Below are 19,614 nucleotides of genomic sequence, written 5' to 3' on the forward strand. Positions count from 1 at the left end.
TTTCTTGTGGAGGTGGGAATCAAATCCACAGACTATAATAGGCAAGCATTGTACTAATAACTTGCATTCCCATCTAGGAAGTTAAAGTGAGTTCTAACTAATCCATCTCTTAAAATATCTTATTAGAGATTCTTTGAGACTATGTTTTATACTTCATGCCCTGAAGTTTATCAGTACAAAGGCTAATACTAAATTCTCAACTCTGAGTAAAAATGAGTTTTTAAAAAAAATCTCTTCTCGCTGGGCAGTAGCTGCGCACGCCTTTAATCCCAGCACTCGGGAGGCAGAGGCAGGCAGATCTCTGTGAGTTCGAGGCCAGCCTGGTCTACAAGAGCTAGTTCCAGGTCAGGCTCCAAAGCTACAGAGAAACCTTGTTTTGAAAAACCAAAAGAGATGGGGGGGGGGATCTCTTCTCAGTCAACCAATGGTGGCACACACCTTTCACCCCAGCACTTGAAGACAGAGGCAGGAGGATCTCTGAGTTTGAGGCCAGCCTGGTCTACAGAGTGAGTTCCAGGAGAGGTAGAAAGAGAGAAAGAAAGGAAGGAAGGAAGGAAGGAAGGAAGGAAGGAAGGAAGGAAGGAAGGAAGGAAGGAAGGAAGGAAGGAAGGAGAAAAGAAAAGAGAAAAACCCGTGCTTTCATTATCTGGGAAATTAAATCAAAGCACAGGTTCTATGTCACAGAATGTCACTTACATAAAGTATACATCCATGTTGTGTGATCTTTCTACTCTGGGTCCTCATGGGAATCAAAGAAACACATTAATTCTAGAGTGAACATGATTGTCCCCTAACTAATATAAGCTTTTTTTTTCCTGCTTATCATGTGATTTTGGGAAGTCTAAAAAAACAAAGGCAGTAATTACACTGTCAACAAATCCTTGTCACTTCCTTTCTTCTTCTTTTTTTTTTTTTTTTTGAGAAAGAATTTCATATACAGCCCAGACTGGCTATATGAAGCTAAGGATGACTTTGAACTTCTGATTCCCATGCTCTCATGCACTCTAGGGAAGTGTTCTACCAGCTGAACTATATCCTCGCAGCCATGGTCACTTCCTTGTGGACCATGGGAAACACCTCTTGTAGTGCTCCAGTCTTGGAACACTGCCTATCTCTCTCTGTCCACCCTTTCAGCAGTAGCAAACAGGGGGTACCATACCGTGATGAGGAGGAGGCTGAAGAAAAAGCTGGCCAGGAAAACAGTGACACCATAAAAATAGAGCACACTGCAGACAGATGTGTTGGTGGAAGGCAGGGGTTCAATCATGGCTGACGGAGGCGAGTGCATTAGGAGACACCTGGGAAGAGAACCAATGGGCAGGATGATACGACAATGACAGCACAAGAGAAACAAAACCAAACCTGAATGTCTCCATGAGGTCACTACTGCTGTGATAAACACATGACCATAAGCAAGCGGGGGATGAAAGGCTTTATTTGGTCTACTCTTCCACATCTCAGTCCATCACTGAAGTAAGTCAGGGCAGCAACCTGGAGGCAGGAGCTGATGCAGAGGCCATGGAAAGGTGCTGCTTACCAGCTTGTTCCTCATAGCTTGCTTAGCCTGATTTGTTATAGAACCACGGGCCACCAGCTCAGCGGTGGCCCCACTCACAGTTGACTAGTCCCCCCAACATCAATCACTAATGAAGAAAATGTCCTATAGGCTTGCCTGCAGCCCAATCTTATTGAGGCCCTTTCTCAATTGAGGCTCACTCCAATCTGAGGCCATTAGTTTGTGTCAGGTTGACAGGAAACGACCCAGCACAGTGAGTAACGGGCTCTTACCTATAACTATAACACCCTGTTCCTTCCCACAGATGAAATACCTTGAGTCACTCTGGACTGTCTATTTCCTTGTGTTTCTTCAGCCTGACTACATCATATTATATCTAGAACCCATTTCCAAAACAAGCAATTTTTTTTTGAGACAGGGTCTGATGTAGTCCAGGCTAGCCTCAAACTAGTAAGTAGTTCAGATTGGCTTCGAAACTCTGACCTCCTGTCTCCATCTCCTATGTGCTGAGGTCACAAGTATGCACCACCACACATACTATTTGCAGCTCTGGGGATCCAACCCAAGACTTTATGTAAGCCCAGCAAACATTCTACTGCCTGGGCTAGCTACATCCACAAGTAAAACAAATGGTTATGGCTAAAGAAGCTCCATTTTATGCTAGGCATTCATTTTGGTACCCACCAGTTGTCTGTTGATGACTCCAGTCCCTGAAAGATAAGTTCCCAGTATAAGAAGGAACCAAACTGAAGCCATTTTGAATAAGAATTTCATCTTGAAAAGCAAAATGAAATAAAGTTTAAGTTCCCAAGACCTCCCTGGGTAACTGACATCACTAGCATCCTGGCTAGCAAGATGAGACACGAATGGTGGGCACGCTGCCCCACCACACTTGAGTAGAACAACCAATGAGAACAAGGCAAGTGAACCAAAGAACAGTGTCCCTAGGAAAGTCCCTAATCTTTTCATCCAGGTTGGTGGGAAATATAAGTGCAACTTGGTACAGACATTTGTGGTTTTTCTGTTTAAATACTTGCTGATCACATAGCAGAGACAGTGAAAAACAAAAAAAAAAACAAAAAAAAAAAAAAGAAAAGAGAAAAAAAAATCAATCGTGCTACAAGGACATGTGCTCAACTATGTTCATAGCAGCTTTGTTTGTCATAGCCAGAACCTGGAAACAACCTAAATGTCCCTCAATCGAAGAAGAATGGATAAGGATGATGAAGGAAGGTCATTGGTTAATTAATAAAGAAACTGCTTGGCCCTCATAGGTTAGAACATAGGTGGGTGGAGTAAACAGAACAGAATGCTGGGAGGAAGAGGAAGTGAGCTTAGATGCAGGGCAGCTCCTCTCAGAGCCAGACGTGATGCAGCCAGCCACCAGGTCAGACATGCTGAATCTTTCCCGGTAAGCGCACTTAGTGGTGCTACGCAGATTATTAGAAATGGGCGCTAAATTAATACGTGAGAATTAGCCAAGAAGAGGCTAGATATAATGGGCCAAGCAGTGTTTAAAAGAATACAGTTTGTGTGTTGTTATTTCGGGGCATAAGCTAGCCAGGCGGCCAGGAGCTGGGTGGCAGAAACGCAGCCCGCAGCTCCTACAACATAAGGGAAATGTGGTACATTTACACAATGGAGTATTACACAGCAGAAAAAAACAACAGCTTGAATTTTGTAGGAGAATATGTGGAGCTAGAAAACATTATTTTGAGTGAGGTCACCCATACACAGAAAGACAATTATCACATGTACTTACTCATAGGTGGTTTTTAAACATAAAGCAAAGAAATCCAACCTACAAACCTCAATCCTAGAGAACTTAGACAACAATGTGGACACTAAGAGAGACTTGCATAGATATAATCTACATGGGAAGTAGAAAGTAGAAAAAGACAAGATCTCCTGAGTAAATTGGGAGCATGGGGACCTTGGGGGAGGATTGAAGGGGGAAGGGGAGAGGCAGGGAGGGGAACAGAGAAAAACGTAGAGCTCAATAAATATCAATAAAAAAATAAAATTAAAAACAATAATTGCTGAAATGAATGCTCAGTGACACAGTCAGCTCCCAGGTCTGTACTGCTGGATCTTGCTTTGCATGAGTTCTTGTGTATTTGGGTTGTTTGGGTCTTCTTGGACCCTACCAGTACCCCTGACTCAGTGATACCTACCCAAAAATGTACAGCCATTGCTTTTTTTGTTGTTGTTTCTGTAACTTACTTATGCAGACACCCAAAGATTGTTCTGAGGTGCTTTAACCATTTAACTTGGCAGAACAAAACATTTTTATTTGCTTACATAGATATTGAAGGTCTTCATATGGTTTCCTCTTTAATAATCTTCCCCATAACCCTTCTGCATGGCAACCTAAAATTTGCTTCAGAGATTGTTCACCCTGCTAGCAATTAAACAATACATATTTTAATTATAGTGGGATTGAATCTATGGTATTTTCTCAGAAGTCATAAACACCAAAGCAAAACATCTTGGCTAGAAAGTATGTAGAACAAATAAAAAGCTGAGTTAGTCCTTCCTTACCTGTGGCTCTGGCTAAAGTTGTGGAAGCATTCATTGACATTGCCCAGACAAAACACAGGTGTCATCAACAGCAGAGGCAGCAGGCTGAGAGGAGAAAATGCAATTATCCAGAAATGTTCTTTACTTTGAAAGATAATCAAAAAAAAAAAAAAGAAATGTTCATACCCTTCTCCCTTTTGTAAAACAGTCTCCTCCTCTGACTAGATTACCCCACCAACTCCCCATACCTGACCTACATGAAGAAAAACATCTCAAATACCATAGCTATCCTTATTTTCTATTTCCCAAAGAACTTCATTGTAAAGTGGACTTTATATCTAACTTGACCTCTTAATAGTTTCTTGAGGATTTTTGGAATTATAGCCAGATAAAAATCTGCTAGGTCAGGCAGTAGTGGCACACACTCCTTGGGAGGCAGAGGCAGGCAGATCTCAGTGAGTTCAAGGTCAGTCTGAGTTAGTTCCAGGACAGCCAGGACTGTTTCACAGAGAAACCCTGTCTCCAAAACCAAAAGGAAACAAGAAAGAAAGGGAGGAAAGGTGGGAGGGAAGGAGGAAGAATCTAAGGGATGGCCAAGTGGTTAGGGAGTTGGCTCACTAAGTGTTTTCTCTGCGAGCATGAGAATCTGAGTTTGATCTCCACCACCCATGAAAAACCAGGGCATGGCGGTGCATCTGTACGCCTGGGGTAGTGATGGGGCAGGGACAGATGGATCCCCAGCACTCACTGGCTAGCTAGTTTAGTCAACTGGTGAACTCCACGTTCAGTGAGAGATACTATCTCAAAAACAAGGAGCAAAGTGAAGAATAAGATATCCAACACCTGTTTCCATGTGTGCATACTCCCTACATGCACATGTGATAGGAACATGCGAATACACATAAAATCTAAGTGGGAGTAAAAAAACCAAATCAGAATCTAAGTGATGTTGGGTGTGGTGGTGCAGGCGTGTAATCTTAGCATGCAGGAAATTGAGGCAGGAGGATCTTGATTTTGAGGCCAGTCTGAGCTACACAGCAAAACTTTGTCACAAAAAAGCAAAACAAAACAAAATTTACATGAAAAAATCTACATGAAAGAAAACAATGGAACTGCCACGAGGTAGTGGTGCACACCTTCAATCCCAGCACTCAGGAGGCAAGAGGCAGGATCTCTGTGAATTTGAGAGGTCAGCCTGGTCTACAGATTGAGTTCCAGGAGAGCCAGGGCTACACAGAGAAACCGCCTCGAAAAACAAACAAACAAAACCATGGAACAGCTCTGCATGGTCTCCTTCACTCTGCAGTGGCCAGATTAACTCCTGTCCTTACCTTTCCTGTGTGCTTACTCTTTAAACAGACAATTGTTTATCCACTTAAAATACAGCCGCTGACCTAGAAGGGATTGGGGAGCAAAGCTATAAAGTCTAGAACCAGCGTGACCACTTCTTCGTGTGGGCCTGACTCTTTCTGGACTAGGACTCTCACACAATGTTATGAGGTGGACTGATCTTGAGAGCTGGGGTCAGCAGGTAAAGCTTGAGGACTGGAGTGGGGTACAGTGGGATGCCCAGGACCCACATAGCTCTTGAGGTCAGCCTGTTGTCCAGCACACTGGAAACAGAAATGTGAATCACCAGGATAAGGTAGCTTGGTCCGACAAGCAGGTATGCTAATAAGTTCTGGTTTCCATGAGAAACTCTCTTGGTGTATAAGAGAGAGTGATAAATGAAAGGAGCTGACATCAAGCTTCCTTCATATGCAAGCATAGAAGTATTCACCCGAAACGTAAGCACAGAAGTATTCACCCTAAACATAAGCATATATATACTCATATATATACAAATGCAAGAAAGAGGCTTTGTTCAAAGCCACAAAGAATTGGTGTTATAGAGTTGGGGCTAAAACCCAGCTCTCTAATATAAAACTAGGGAAAGGAAGAAAGTAATCAATAATTATGTTTGTTGCTTCCTATCATTTAATGCTCTATAAAGACATAGGAGTGACAATGGAAATGAAGAGTAACAGGCATTTGTTCCTTTGTCACCTTACCAGCAAGAAAAAAATCTTACCTTGACAAAATGAACACTATGTGAGTACTTTGACAAGTATGATTTATCACCTATGAAAAGATGACAAGTGAGAAATGTTAGGACCAGTGCCAAAGTCACCAGTAAACATGCACACACATTTCCAGTAGCCCCATTGCTTTGTCAGTCATATTGTTTATAGAACCCATCAAAGTCAGTTCCCTTAATATAGATAAAACATGACAGTGGATAGATAAAACATGACAGTGTTTTATCTATATTACTATGCTAAAAAGAAACATCAACAATAATAAACCCAGAAGACTACAGAAAGTAATTTAATCCAAAGCTTGAGTACTGAAACAAATTCTTTTAGGGATAAAGGCATATTTGAACTCATAGGATGTTTTTTCTTTTAGCCCCAGAAAGGCACGGATGAATGAAGTCATGTATAAGTTGGCCAGCACAAAGTATTAGCTGGCCAATATTGACATGAGAGAGTCAGAGGAGCCCTTGGATATAAGACTATGCTAGAGTACGGAACATTTAAAATCTGGAGACTTAGGAGACAGTTCAGTAGATAAAGTGGTTTTTTTTTAATTTTATTTATTTATTATGTATACAACATTCTGCCTCAATGTATGCCCGCACACCAGAGGAGGGCGCCAGATCTCAGTACAGATGGTTGTAAGCCACCATGTGGTTGCTGGGAATTGAACTCAGGACCTCTGGAGGATCAGCCAGTGCTCTTAACCTCTGAGCCATCTCTCCAGCCCGATAAAGTGGTTTTTGAGCAAGCATAGGAACCTAAGTTCAGATCCCTAGCACCCACACAAGAAACCAGGCATAAGCAGCACTTGTCAGCAACCCTAACACTGTAGAGGAGGCAAGTGAAGACAGACAGACCCTAGGGGCTTCACAGGTCAATCAGACTAGCACAAATGGCAAATACCAGGTTCAGTAAGAAATATCTCAAAAACAAAAAAGGTGGAGAACATTAAGTGGTGGTGGCATGCACCTTTAATCCCAGCACTCGGTAGGCAGAGGTGGGCCAGATCTCTGTGAATTCAAGGCCAGCCTTGTCTACAGAGCAAGTTCCAGGATAGCCAAGACTGTTACATAGAGAAACCTTGTCTTGAAAAACAAAACAAAACAAAGAAGGTGAAGATCAACAGAGGAAAGCAGCTGGTGTTGACTACTGATCTCTACACACTGATGCACAGGCACACACACTACACACACAGACACACACACTACACACACACACCACACACAGAGTGTGCTGCATTACATAGGACGATGGAATATGTATTTATCATAGATAAGTCTTGGGTTCAATCCAAACACTCCCAGACAGACAGATGAATACTCCCCACTTGCATCAGAGACTAAACAATTTGCAGCAGCATAACTGCTATCATGATGGAAAGTTCACGGCCTATAGGGTTTGCTTTTCACACCTGGCCAGTGGAGCCCCAACTCAAGCCCAGGGCTTTGAGTGAAGTCGTGGGCAAAGCTCTGGGAGCTGCTGTGCTTTGAGGCACTCATCTCCCAAAGAGAAGAAAACAAACTCCCAGCTCTTTGCTTCCCTACAAACAAGCATAGAAAGGGGTAAGTAGCCACAGCCCCTTCCTAACTGGAGAGATCATGCAAGGTTAAGGTGCAGAAGACACCTATGCCTGTGGATGCCCAGAGTGGGCAAGATAAAATGGCAGCAGAGAGAGTGGAGTTCTGTTGTGCACAGCAGCTACTACCTGCACATAGCTACTTACAGTAAAACTAAATAAAATGAAAATGTCAACTCCTGCCATGCATGATGGCATATGCCTCCAAGACCAGAATTTGAAAGGCAGAGGCAGTAGGATGGCTGCAAATTAGAAGCCAGCCTAAAGTACGTGGCAAGTTCTAATACTGCCCCAGCCAGGGCTACGGAGTAAGAGACTCTGGTTCAAAGCCTGAGTTCCCCCACGTCAGTTCCTTCATTTTGCAGTTACATGACAAGCGCCCAGTGGTCACTGTGGCCAGTAACTACGGATACAAACACACTTGCTACCAGGTGTGGAGGCTACTCCGTTAGTCCCAGCACTTGGAGGGCAAAGGCAAGCAGCTCCCTGTGAGTTCAAGGCCAGCCTGGTCTATATAGTAAAATCCTGCCTCCAAGAGGTTTCATTGAATGCTTTTGTAAAGACTGTAGTATCTTGTTTATGATGCTGCTTATGGGTACTTTTCATGTTTCATTTTCATTTTTTTTCCATGTTCTCTGGGAAGTGGGGACCAGTGAAAAAAGAGAGAACATTATTTGTTCCTACCCTTTCTTACCAGTGACTGTCTTGAACAAAACTAAAAAAAGGAAAAGCCGGGTGGTGGTGGTGCATGCCTTCAATCCCAGCAGAGGCAGGTAGATCACTGTGAATTCACGGCAACCCTAGTCTACAAAAGCGAGTTCTAGGACAGTCTCCAAAGCTACAAAAAAAAAAAAAGAAAAAAAAACAGAAGAAAAGAAAGAAAGAAAGAAAGAAAGAAAGAAAGAAAGAGAGAAAGAAAGAAAGTGATATTTTTCAAGATCACAGCATTTTGGTGTTGAAGAGGCAGCATGGATTATAGAGATTAATACTGAACTTTACGATGAAAACTTGATGCCTGTCTTGGCTACATACTGAACTGTGGGCCAGCATGGGCTACACAGCAAGAGCCTTTTCAACAAACAAAACATGAGAGATGATGTACCCATGGCTATAAATCAGACAGTGACCCAGCCAGGCAATAGTGGCACGCTCCTTTAATTCCAGCACTCGGGAGGCAGTGGTGGATGGATCTCTAAGTTCAAGGCCAGCCTGGTCTACAAGAGTGAGTTCCAGGACAGGTCCAAACTTATACAGAGAAACCTTGTCTCAAAAAAAAAAAAAGAAACAACAACAAAAAACAGACAAGTGACCCAGAACAATGATATACATCATTTTGTGAAAACAAAATATATAGAAATTGGAAGCAACCTTCTAAAATTAATATCCACCATAAATATTGAACTCAATATTTGAATATTAGTTGATAATGAATAATTTTTGTGGCACTAGGGAGATTGCTCAGTGAATAAGAACATTGACTACTCTTCCAGAGGACCCTGGTTAAATTTCCAGCACCCACATGGCAACTCCCAACTGTAACTCCAGTTCCAGGGGATCAACTCCCTCGTACAGTTAGACATGCAGGCAAAACACCAATGTACATGAAATACAAAAAAGTAAAGAATGATGTTTGTTATCTGGTTCAGTTGGAGACAGTGACTTCATCCCTTGTAAAGTTCTATTAAAGATCCTGTAACATTCCCACCCTGCCTCCTTAGGTGATACTTCTGTGCTGTTCGATAAGAAGACATGGAAAGCCCTAATGGAGGGACAGATAGACACAGGGGCAGAGTTACAAGACAGCCTCAGGCAGGCACAAATTCAGACTCATACAACAGACAGGACAGAAGACACAGAAATCATAAAGTAGAGAATTCAAATCTGGACTCACTCTTGTTCAAATGACTCCAAAGGGAAGTGCTTTTGTTTCTGCCCTTAATGCAGCACTGACGCGTTGCTGATGACTCGGAGTCAATCACTAACACATTTTATCCACATGCTCTTCCACTTACTCAAACAGCAAATAGTTGCTGGGCTACTCCCTGTATTCACTGAGAAGCAATCTGCAGGTCCTAGGAAAGGGTGGAGCAGCTTTCCAGATTGTTTATCATGCTCTTAACAGAATTTTACTTTAAAAAAACATAAAGTGATAAATATTACAGAAGTTAAGGTTAGAATATTTAGTAAGATGTGTAAGATGAAAACGGGTCTGCGTTTTGTAGCACAGTTGGGGGAGTGCTTCCTAGCATTCTAGAGGTCCTGGGTCTAATCCCAGCACCACATAAACTGGGTTTAGTGGTCTACACCTGGAATCCCAGCATTTAGGAAGTAGAAGAAAGAAGATCAGAAGTTCAAGATCATCCTCGATTATGTAATCTGAGATAGCCTGGGCTACATGGTTTGTTTTTCAAAAACAAATCAACAACAATAACAAAATATTGTAAGACTTTAAGACAATCCTGAAGCCATTTGTGCTTCCCCTCCTCCCCTGGAAACCAAGGACCTAACAGCTACACACGCACGTACTCAGTTCCTGAACAATTACCCATATACGTATGTTTTGGTTCAGTCCCCTGGAAAACGGGGTCAAAATGACCTCTTACCTCATCTGATCTGGCAACAGCTCTCCAGTCAATTATTGGTAATAGCCCTTTCGAATAAGCCAATCAAAATAGTCAAAGAACAACCCCCCTTGCTTCTGTGGCCCCTTGAAAAGTAGACTGTGCCATCTATTCAGGGTCCCTCGGCTTCCCGAATGCTGGGGGACCTTGTCATGACAGAATTAATAAATCCTCATACTTTTACATCGGCTGTGGTGTATGGAATGGTCTCCGGGGGCGACTCCTCCTGGTGTTTGGACGCTGGAGTCCAACAATATTAAGTCTAATGTGGTGGCGCATGCTTTTAACCCCAGTACTCGGGAGGCAGAGGCAGGTGGATCTTTTGAGTTCAAAGCCAACATGGTCTACAGAATGAATTCCAGGACAGCCAGGGTTATACATAGAAACCCTGTCTCGGAAAAAAACAAACAATAAATGTAAAGACATTTAGAAATAAAGACTGAGAAATCACTAATATATTACCCATCAGAATCAGTGATGTTCTCAAAGCATCAGAAACAAGAAACTCACTAGTCTATGAGCACACATACATAATCCCAGCACAAGGGCCAGAAGTTGAAAACCAGCTGCACCTGGTTCAAAGCCAGCCTAAGCACCTAAACTACATGGAACACAGTCTCAAAAAGAAAGAAAGAAAGAAAAAAAAAAAAAGCCCCACTAGAGTAAAAAAGTAAGACACTAGGGAACTGGAGAGATGGCTCAGAGGTTAAGAGTACTGGCTGCTCTTCCAGAGGTCCTGAGTTCAATTCCGAGCAACCACATGGTGCCTCACAACCATCTATAGTGAGATCTGGTGCCCTCTTCTGCCCTGCAGTGATACATGCAGACAGAACACTGTATACATAATAAACAAACAAATATTTTTTTAAAAAATAGTAAGACACTCAATTTACTACACAATGAAGTGCTATTTATTCAGCAGTAAAAAGATTGAGTGGTTTACACATGTGAAAACAATGACCTTTAAAAGCACTGTGCTGCTCTTTGCTTTCTTCGTCCTTTGGTCTCCTTCCCACTCCTTGTACTCACTCTCCTAGTCATGTTCAGTCTGCTACTTTCCCTGCTCTGGATTCTTCCAGTTGCCTTTGGCTGTTCTCTCCCTCATATCTATAATAAAATCTTTCTCTTCAACCATAGTAAAAATAATATAAAAATAACTAAAAGCACTGTTATAAATAAAAGTAAACATACATATACATGCACACACATACAGTATTATTGTTACATGAAGTATCCTGAAAAGCAGGTCTATAGAAAGGCACATACAGCCAGGCGGTGGTGGCGCATGCCTTTAATTCCAGTACTCAGGAGGCAGAAACAGGAGAATCTATATGAGTTTGAGGCCAGCCTGGTCTACAGAGCAAGTTCGAGGAATAAAGAAGAAAGGCACATATATTTGAACACGTAGAGCAGAGAGTGTAAAGGACTTAATGGTAAATAGCAGGAGAGATACCATTGGGGAAAGAAAACATCCTGAAATGGATATGCTAATTGCACAACTTGACAGATTACTAAAATGTGGATCCAAATACTCAGAAGGGATGGACTGTGTGCTGTGTGGAACACACACACACAAAGAACCCAGAAACACTGTGGGTTTGGCATTCTATCTTTTACTGTAATACAGTGCAGTGAAAGTGTTCTCTTAATGCTTCCCGGCTTCTGACTGTCACATAAGCAACCTTTTGCCCTTCTGCAAAACAATAGCTCCCACTCACACATACCGAAGCACAGTAGAGAACATTCTCCCTTGACACCTGTCACTCTAAAACTCATGTAAGCAGACATAGCACCTCCCTAACTCTTCTTCATGGCCTGTATTTTACTAACAGTGATGGCTGACTCGGAGCCAAAGCTTTCCCTTTGGCTGAATCAAGCTAAGCAAGAATGGCAGTAGCGTCAACAATGTTCCTACATTAAAACATTTTGTGTGACAGGGGCAGTGGTGACACATGCCTTTAATTCCAGCACTCAGGAGGCAGAGACAGGCGGATCTCTGTGAGTTCAAGACCAGCTTGGTCTACAGAGCAGGTTCTACAACAGCCAGAGCTACACAGAGAAACCCTGAATTGAAAAACATAACAGCAACCAACCAAACAAACCTTTTATGTGTCAAGGGAGGAGAGGAAGTAATAAAAACAGATGGAAACTATGGGAACATTATTCCCATCCGCTTCCACACACTCACTCACTCAGTGCTGAGAGCTTGCATGGCTTACTGAGAACCTCCAGGAGTCCATCTCTGCTTACCTGTGCAGTTGTGCTCCGTCCACTCTGGCTGTCTTTCATCCTCAGCTCTGTGTACAGGTACCAGATGTAACTGACGGTGCAGAAGAGTGAGGCAATGAATAGTATCTAGGTGAAAGTCAAGACAGCCCATCAAATTTGCCCCATTCCTATTTTCTTAAATTTACTCCATTATTCTCAAGATGAGATCTAGCTTACCTAAACCACCCATCTTCATCTTACCCTTTGGACTGTTCAGAACCACAGATATCCACCTCCTCTACCTAACTGATCCACTTTTCTGAATATTTTTCTATTATATTTTTAATTCATCATCATCATTGTGTGTGTGTGCATCACAGCTCATATGTGGTCAGAGGACAGCTGTGGGTTAGGTTCTCTCCCTCCCCCTTGACTTGGGTTCTAGAGATGGAACTACTCAGGTCACCAGGTTTATGTGGAAAATGCTTTTACCTTCTGAATCATTTCATGGGCTTTGTGCTCTTTTTGAAATAAAAAAGGTAGTTAGAATTTCAACTTTCAATAATAGTTAATATATTATTCCTTTTTTCATTACTGTAACAAAAGATTAGAGGCAGGTTACTTTTGAGAGAAAGGGTATTGGCTCAAAGTTCTGGAGGTACAGGGTTTAGGGGTCTCATCTTATGATGCTGTCTTGATGTTAGAATCCTGGGGTGGTGTTGATTACCTCAGCAGAGGATGAAGAACATGTATGCTTATCTGTACCTGTGTCTTTCATGATAAAGCCCCCAGAACCAACTCATGTGCTTTTAATAGTCTTACAGTTCTCACCGTCACCTGAAGACCCCCTACGAAACAGAAGAGTGAGTCTCCAACCTGCCAATGCCACACTTATGAATGGATGTGTGTAACATGGAAAAGTCAGTGTCTATGCGTGTGTTCACACATACATATCTGCAAGATTTGAGTAATTAAAACTCTACACAAATTTGATGTGGACAAAATGTATTCAAGACACAGAAATGGCCTATGTTATTTTAACTAAACCTTTCATTCAAAACTTGGACTACACAGGCAAGATCATTTTAAAAAGAAAAAAGGGACCTCAGGTATCCCATGCTGTGTAATCAAAAATGGTCCTTTATTTGGTTTTCTTGAGGAAGGGTATCTCTATGTAGTTCTGGCTGTTCTAGAGCTCACTGTATAGACCAGGTAGGCCTCTTGATTTCACACAGATCCTCCTGCCTCTGCCTCTTAAGGGCTGGGATTAAAGATGTAGCCACCACATCTTTAATGATCTTCAAAAATGATCGTAAAACTCTTGATTCTCTTGCCTCCACCTCTCAGGTTTATGGAGTGTTGTGACTGAAGCCAGGGCATCAGACATACAAAAGCAAGTGTTCTATCAATTGATGCATCCCCAGCACTGATGTTTAAAAGAGCTTTCAGAGAAGCAAGTGCTAGAAGCCGGGCGGTGGTGGTGCACGCCTTTAATCCCAGCACTTGGGAGGCAGAAGCAGGTGGATCTCTGTGAGTTCGAGACCAGCCTGGTCTACAAGAGCTAGTTCCAGGACAGGCTCCAAAACCACAGAGAAATCCTGTCTCGAAAAAACAAAACAAAAACAAACAAACAAACAAAAAACCCAGAGAAGCAAGTGCTAGACGTGCTCAGCAGGGAAAGTATTTACTGCCAACCCTGGCACTGGAGCCGAATTTGATCCATAGGACCCATAAAGCAGAGAGAACAGATTCTTGAAATTGTTCTATGACCTCTACACACACACACACACACACACACACACACACACACACACACACCATGGCACATAAACCCATATAGGTAAAATAAGCAAATAAATATAATGATATTTAGGAAAAAAAGAAAAGTGCTTATGGGAACTGGAGAGATGGCTTAGTAGTTAAAAGCAATTGCTGCTTTTGTAGAGGGCTTTGTGTTTCAGGGAGCCTCTTGTTTGTCCTGGCCACCCAGAACCAAAATAATCACACAGAAACTGTATTAATTAAATCACTGGTTGGCCCATTAGCTCTAGCCTCTTATTTGCTAACTCTTACATATTAATTTAACCCATTTCTATTAATCTGTGTATTGCCACATGGCTGTGGCTTACTGGCTAAAGTTCTGACCAGCATCTGTCTCCAGTGGCTCCATGTTGTCTCTCTGACTCCGCCATTCTTTCTCCCAGCATTCAGTCCAGTCCTCCCCACCTACCTAAGTTCTGCCCTATCAACAGGCCAAGGAAGTTTCTTTATTCATTAATGGTAATCACAGCACACAGAAGGGACTACCACATCACTTCCCCTTTTCTGTTTAAATAAAAAGAAAGGCTTTAACATAGTAAAATTACATATAACAAAACAGTTATCAAGCAAGAATTACAGTTATAATATTTATATCTACTTTATCTGTTGTCATAACTAAGGAAAACTATAACTATAACTTCTTCAACCCCATCAAAGACTTCAGAAGGATATAATATTACCTAAGTAAACCGGAAGTACATTGTAAGCAACTTCCAAAACTCTAGAATTGACAGAGACATCTCGCTGCCCGGACAGTCACCCGAAGTTCTTCTGTACCATTGGGGCATCCATCTTCAGCCTACTGGCCCATAGTATCCAGCAGACTTTTCCACAAAGTAGGAAATTTCAAAGACAGTTCCACCTATACTGGAAGTTTGTTTGTCACATTTTTCTGTGTCCTGCAGAATATCTAGCAGACTCTTTCATGAAGCAGGAACCCCAAAGGATCATCTCACCTTTAGGAAAGTTTAGCAGTCATTTCTCTGTGGGTCTTGCATGTACAGTTAAGCAGTCCAGGCAAGAGAAGTTTCTTGCCCAAATGGATAAGAAGCCTCTTTGATGCCCATCTTCCTCTCGAAGTAATTGGTGCTGCCTGGAGCAGACGTGTCTCATTGTCATGAAAAGTCCTAATTTATTAAAACATTTTAAATGCCATATTCTGAAGGTCTCTGAATTATTTGAAGAATACCTATTTAACTGAAATGCATCTCTGTACATCTAGAAAATCTAACTAACATGAATATAAGCTTGACTATTATAGATGATTATCTATTAACTCATATTACTTAATTATACCTTACATTTTTAAATGAGCTACACAAACACAATACCTTAATCAAGAACATATACATATAACAAAATTGACCTTAAATAATAATCAATAAACCAAGATCCATACCAATGAAAATTATTCATATCTTATCATATCTCCCTTTAATGTAAACAAACATTTATAGACAATATTTGGGAATATGGGCATGTTTTTTTCTCTCCAAACTGCTTCCTGCTGTTTTTTGGGCAAAGTAATTTTTTGAGGGCATTTTTGAGGTGTTCACGGCAACCTTTTAGGGCATCTTGGTCCATCAAACCATATTAGCCTGGAATGAATCCACAGGTTCTTATCCTCTGTGGAGACAAAAGAAAAACCTCTTTTCCAAAGCACCATATCCTTAGACCCAAATTCTTAAGTCAAGATACCTTTATAATATACATGCTGGTTTAGCTTAGCAGCCCATACAATGAAATGTCTCTCTGTACTTGGCTCCTTCACAGTCAAAAATTTCAAAGAAAACACAATAATCATAATCCAGACTCTCTGTGTATAGTCCATCTTTACATGGCTTATTTTTCTTTACTCCCTTTAATCTATGACAGTCTTTACTCTGTCTCTGTCTCTCTCTCTCTCTCTTTGGTTTTTCGAGATAGGCTTTCTCTGTAGCTTTGGAGCCTGTTCTGGAACTAGCTCTTGTAGACCAGGCTGGCCTTGAACTCACAGAGATCTGCCTGCCTCTGCCTCCCAAGTGCTGGGATTAAAGGTGTGCGCCACCACCGCCTGGCTTGTACTCGGTCTCTTTAAAGACTTTTTTTCTTTATGGTACCTGCAGGGGCAGCTGTGGGGGCTGGAAACCAAGCTCTTATATTTTTGGTTGTGAGTATAGCCTTAATGGCTAAGACCTCCCTCCAGGCCTAAAAGACTTTTTTTTTTTTAACAATTTAATTCTTTCCAACTCTCTGTACTCTTTTTCTTCTCTCTCCCAAAGCTATGTACATCTATCTAACACTGTGACCCATTTATACATCCTTTTTATCTGGATTTGTCTTTATTGCATATCTATAATTGTTTACTGTCCAGGAGTGCTTTTTAAAATGCTAAGCACTTCTTAAAACTTAAGCTGTGCCATTATCATGACATATACGGTACTTCCTGCTTGTTCAGCACAGTCCAGCATGGTGGAACTGCTCACCACCTCTGAGAGAGGCACAGTGCTCCATCTCTAGGCACACAGCCTGCCCATGCCGTCATTAAGAAAGCTGCAGCAGTCTGCTCACAAGCCCCACTCAAATGCTCCATCTCCCAAAAGAGCCAGGGTGGCGCTGGCAGCAAAGCCCAGAAAGCTGGCATTTTAAAATGGCTGTGGCTTTTTTACTGCTATGGCTAAATCAGGACAATCTCTCTTAAAGGAGCTGCTGCATGCTGCCAGTAAACAGCAAGAAGCTGTGTTGAACTCTGTATTTTTGTGTCTAGAATTCCTTTTCAAACTCTCAGGTTTTAAGTGGATTTAGCTGGCCAAGTGAGCTTTGGTTCAGTTCCCAGCACCCGCAGCAGAATACTCAAAACTACCTGTAGCTCCAGCTCTAAGGAGATCTGATACCCTCTTCTGGACTGCATAAGCGCCCTCATGCATGTGTACATAGATACATATTCATAAATAAAATAAAATGAATAGTTTTCCTTTAAAGGAACCAAAGGGCTAACTCATACAATAAAAAGAAACCACATAATATGTAAGGGATGAATTCCTGTTCCTACACAGTTAAGGTAACAGGATTTACTCTTCATCCTCATGTAAGCAAAAGCTGGAGCTGGGCAGACAGTTCACTGTATGAAACACTTACCACACCAATGAGGGAAATTCAAATCCTCAGCACCCACAAATAAAAGTCAGGCATAGGCCAGAAAGATGGTTCAGCAGACAGAGGCACTGGTTGCCAAGCTTGAAAATCTGAGTTCAATCTTGAATCCTTGGGATTCTCCCTCCTGCCCCCCCTCATACACACACACACTATATATAATTGTGCATATATATTTATATAACATGTTTATAATTATATAAATATATTTATAATTGTATAAATAAATTTTGTATATACAATTATATATTACATATGAATATATTGTATATATGTTTATAATTATATACACATTATTTTATATATATACAATTAAAAAAAGAAGTCAGGTTCTGCTGCATGTGTTTGTGCTTCCAACACTGGAGGGCAAGGACAGGTGAATCCTAGAACCTTATTGGCCAGTCTGCCTAGTCACAGTGATGAGCTTCAGAGAAAATGAGAAACCCTGTCTCAAGAAATATGGCATAAAGCTATAAAGAAAGACAGCCATAATCTTCCTCTAGCCTCCACATACATGTGCATGAATGCATGCACATACCATATGTGCATATGCACAGACACACACATACACACGCATGCACACGCGCGAGCACACGCACACAGATGTAATTAACCTAAGTGATTTTGGGAAACAGTATTTTGTCCATATATTAAAAGGCAAAAAGGGACTGGAGAGATGGCCCAGTGGTTAAGAGCACTGACTGCTCTTCCAGAGGACCCGGGTTCAATTCCCAGCAACCAGATGGCAGCTCACACCTGTCAGTAATTCCAGTTCCAGGGAATCTGACACCTTCACACCAATGGACATAAAATAAATTTCTTTTTAAAAAAGGCAAAAAGAACTGTAACAACACAAAAAGACAATTACTACATATAGAGCTTAGAGAGCCAGACCCGAGTGTGGTCTAGAGTAGTGGTTAATAGGGGCAAGGCGGAAGGGAGTATCTGTTCACCCGTTCACTTTGGAGAGTGATGGGATAGGCCGCACAGGATTTGGGTAACATTGTAATGTCTAAAATTAATTGGGGTAGTGTGTACTTGGGGTCTATACCTTATGAAACAGTTAGTTGACGACAACCAAAAGAAGGGATGAAAATAGAGCTCTATTGCAGTAGGATGGTGCTATTTGGTGAGTCAAACCCACAGAAATAAAGGTTAAAATGTATCCCCCACCACCAAAAAAAAAAAAAAGAGAGAGGCAAGCGGATCTCTGTGAGTTCGAGACCAGCCTGGTCTACAAAAGCTAGTTCCAGGACAGGCTCCAAAACCACAGAGAAACCCTGTCTCGAAAAACCAAAAAAAAAAAAAAAAAAAAAGAGAGATAAACTTAATATAACTATAAACATGCTGTGTCTTTCATTCTTTTCTTAGATTCTTTAAAAACACATTATTAGCTGGGTTGTGGTGGCACACACCTTTAATTCCAGCACTTGGGAACCAGAACTCACTCTGTAGACCAGGCTGGCTTCAAACTCACAGAGATCTACCTACCTCTGCCCAGTTACCACTTTTAAAAAAAAATGTCTGTGGTTATATTTTGTTTGTGCTATAACAAATAAAGCTTGCCTGGAGATCAAAGCGAATAACTAAGCCGCTAGTTAGCCATAGGGGCTGGGCAGTGGTGGCACATACCTTTAATGCCAGCACTACAGAGGTTATGGCTGGGAGGAGAGAGGAGCACACACAGCATTCAGTCTGAGGATTCGTGGAAACAGGATCTTGTCCACTTTGGTCTGAGGATTCGGTAGAGATAAAAGGTCTCCTTTACTTCTCTGATCTTTCAGCATCTACCCCAATATCTGACTCAGGGTTTTTATTATTAGAACAATTGGAATTCATGCTACACATGTCTACAGTAAAATGGGCAATATGATCTAGTCAACTGTTTTTCCCTTTTGCTGACCTACAGAATGATCTTCTGTGATAAAAAATAAATAAACAACAAAACAGACTGCCAAAGGTTACCAGGTGTCATGCCTGTCACCCCAGCACGTGGAAAGACAGGACAATCATGAGTTTAAGGTCATCCTAGGCTGTACCGTGAGGAAACACGCACACACTTGGAGATTAACAAAGGAAACAGTCTTTCCCAACAGCACATGACCACTGTTCTGTTGGAACCTCCAGATCATTCCTGCTAGA

The 19,614-nt window shown here is 41.7% G+C and overlaps 1 protein-coding gene across 3 annotated transcripts in view; it reads right to left on the bottom strand.

Annotated features, from left to right (window-relative positions):
• Positions 1-19,614, bottom strand: part of Tmem116 (transmembrane protein 116) — a 72,193-nt gene that overhangs the window by 26,720 nt on the left and 25,859 nt on the right. For all 3 annotated transcript variants that reach the window (XM_057764984.1, XM_057764985.1, XM_057764983.1), the window contains exons 5-8: positions 12,562-12,666; positions 6,108-6,157; positions 4,058-4,141; positions 1,160-1,298 (exon numbers count right to left, since the gene is read on the bottom strand). In XM_057764984.1, coding sequence (XP_057620967.1) covers positions 1,160-1,298; positions 4,058-4,141; positions 6,108-6,157; positions 12,562-12,666 — 378 coding nt within the window. The remainder of the gene's footprint in view (positions 1-1,159; positions 1,299-4,057; positions 4,142-6,107; positions 6,158-12,561; positions 12,667-19,614) is intronic.

The sequence above is a fragment of the Chionomys nivalis genome, chromosome 3, assembly GCF_950005125.1.
Source record: "Chionomys nivalis chromosome 3, mChiNiv1.1, whole genome shotgun sequence".
Taxonomy (NCBI): Eukaryota; Metazoa; Chordata; class Mammalia; order Rodentia; family Cricetidae; genus Chionomys; species Chionomys nivalis.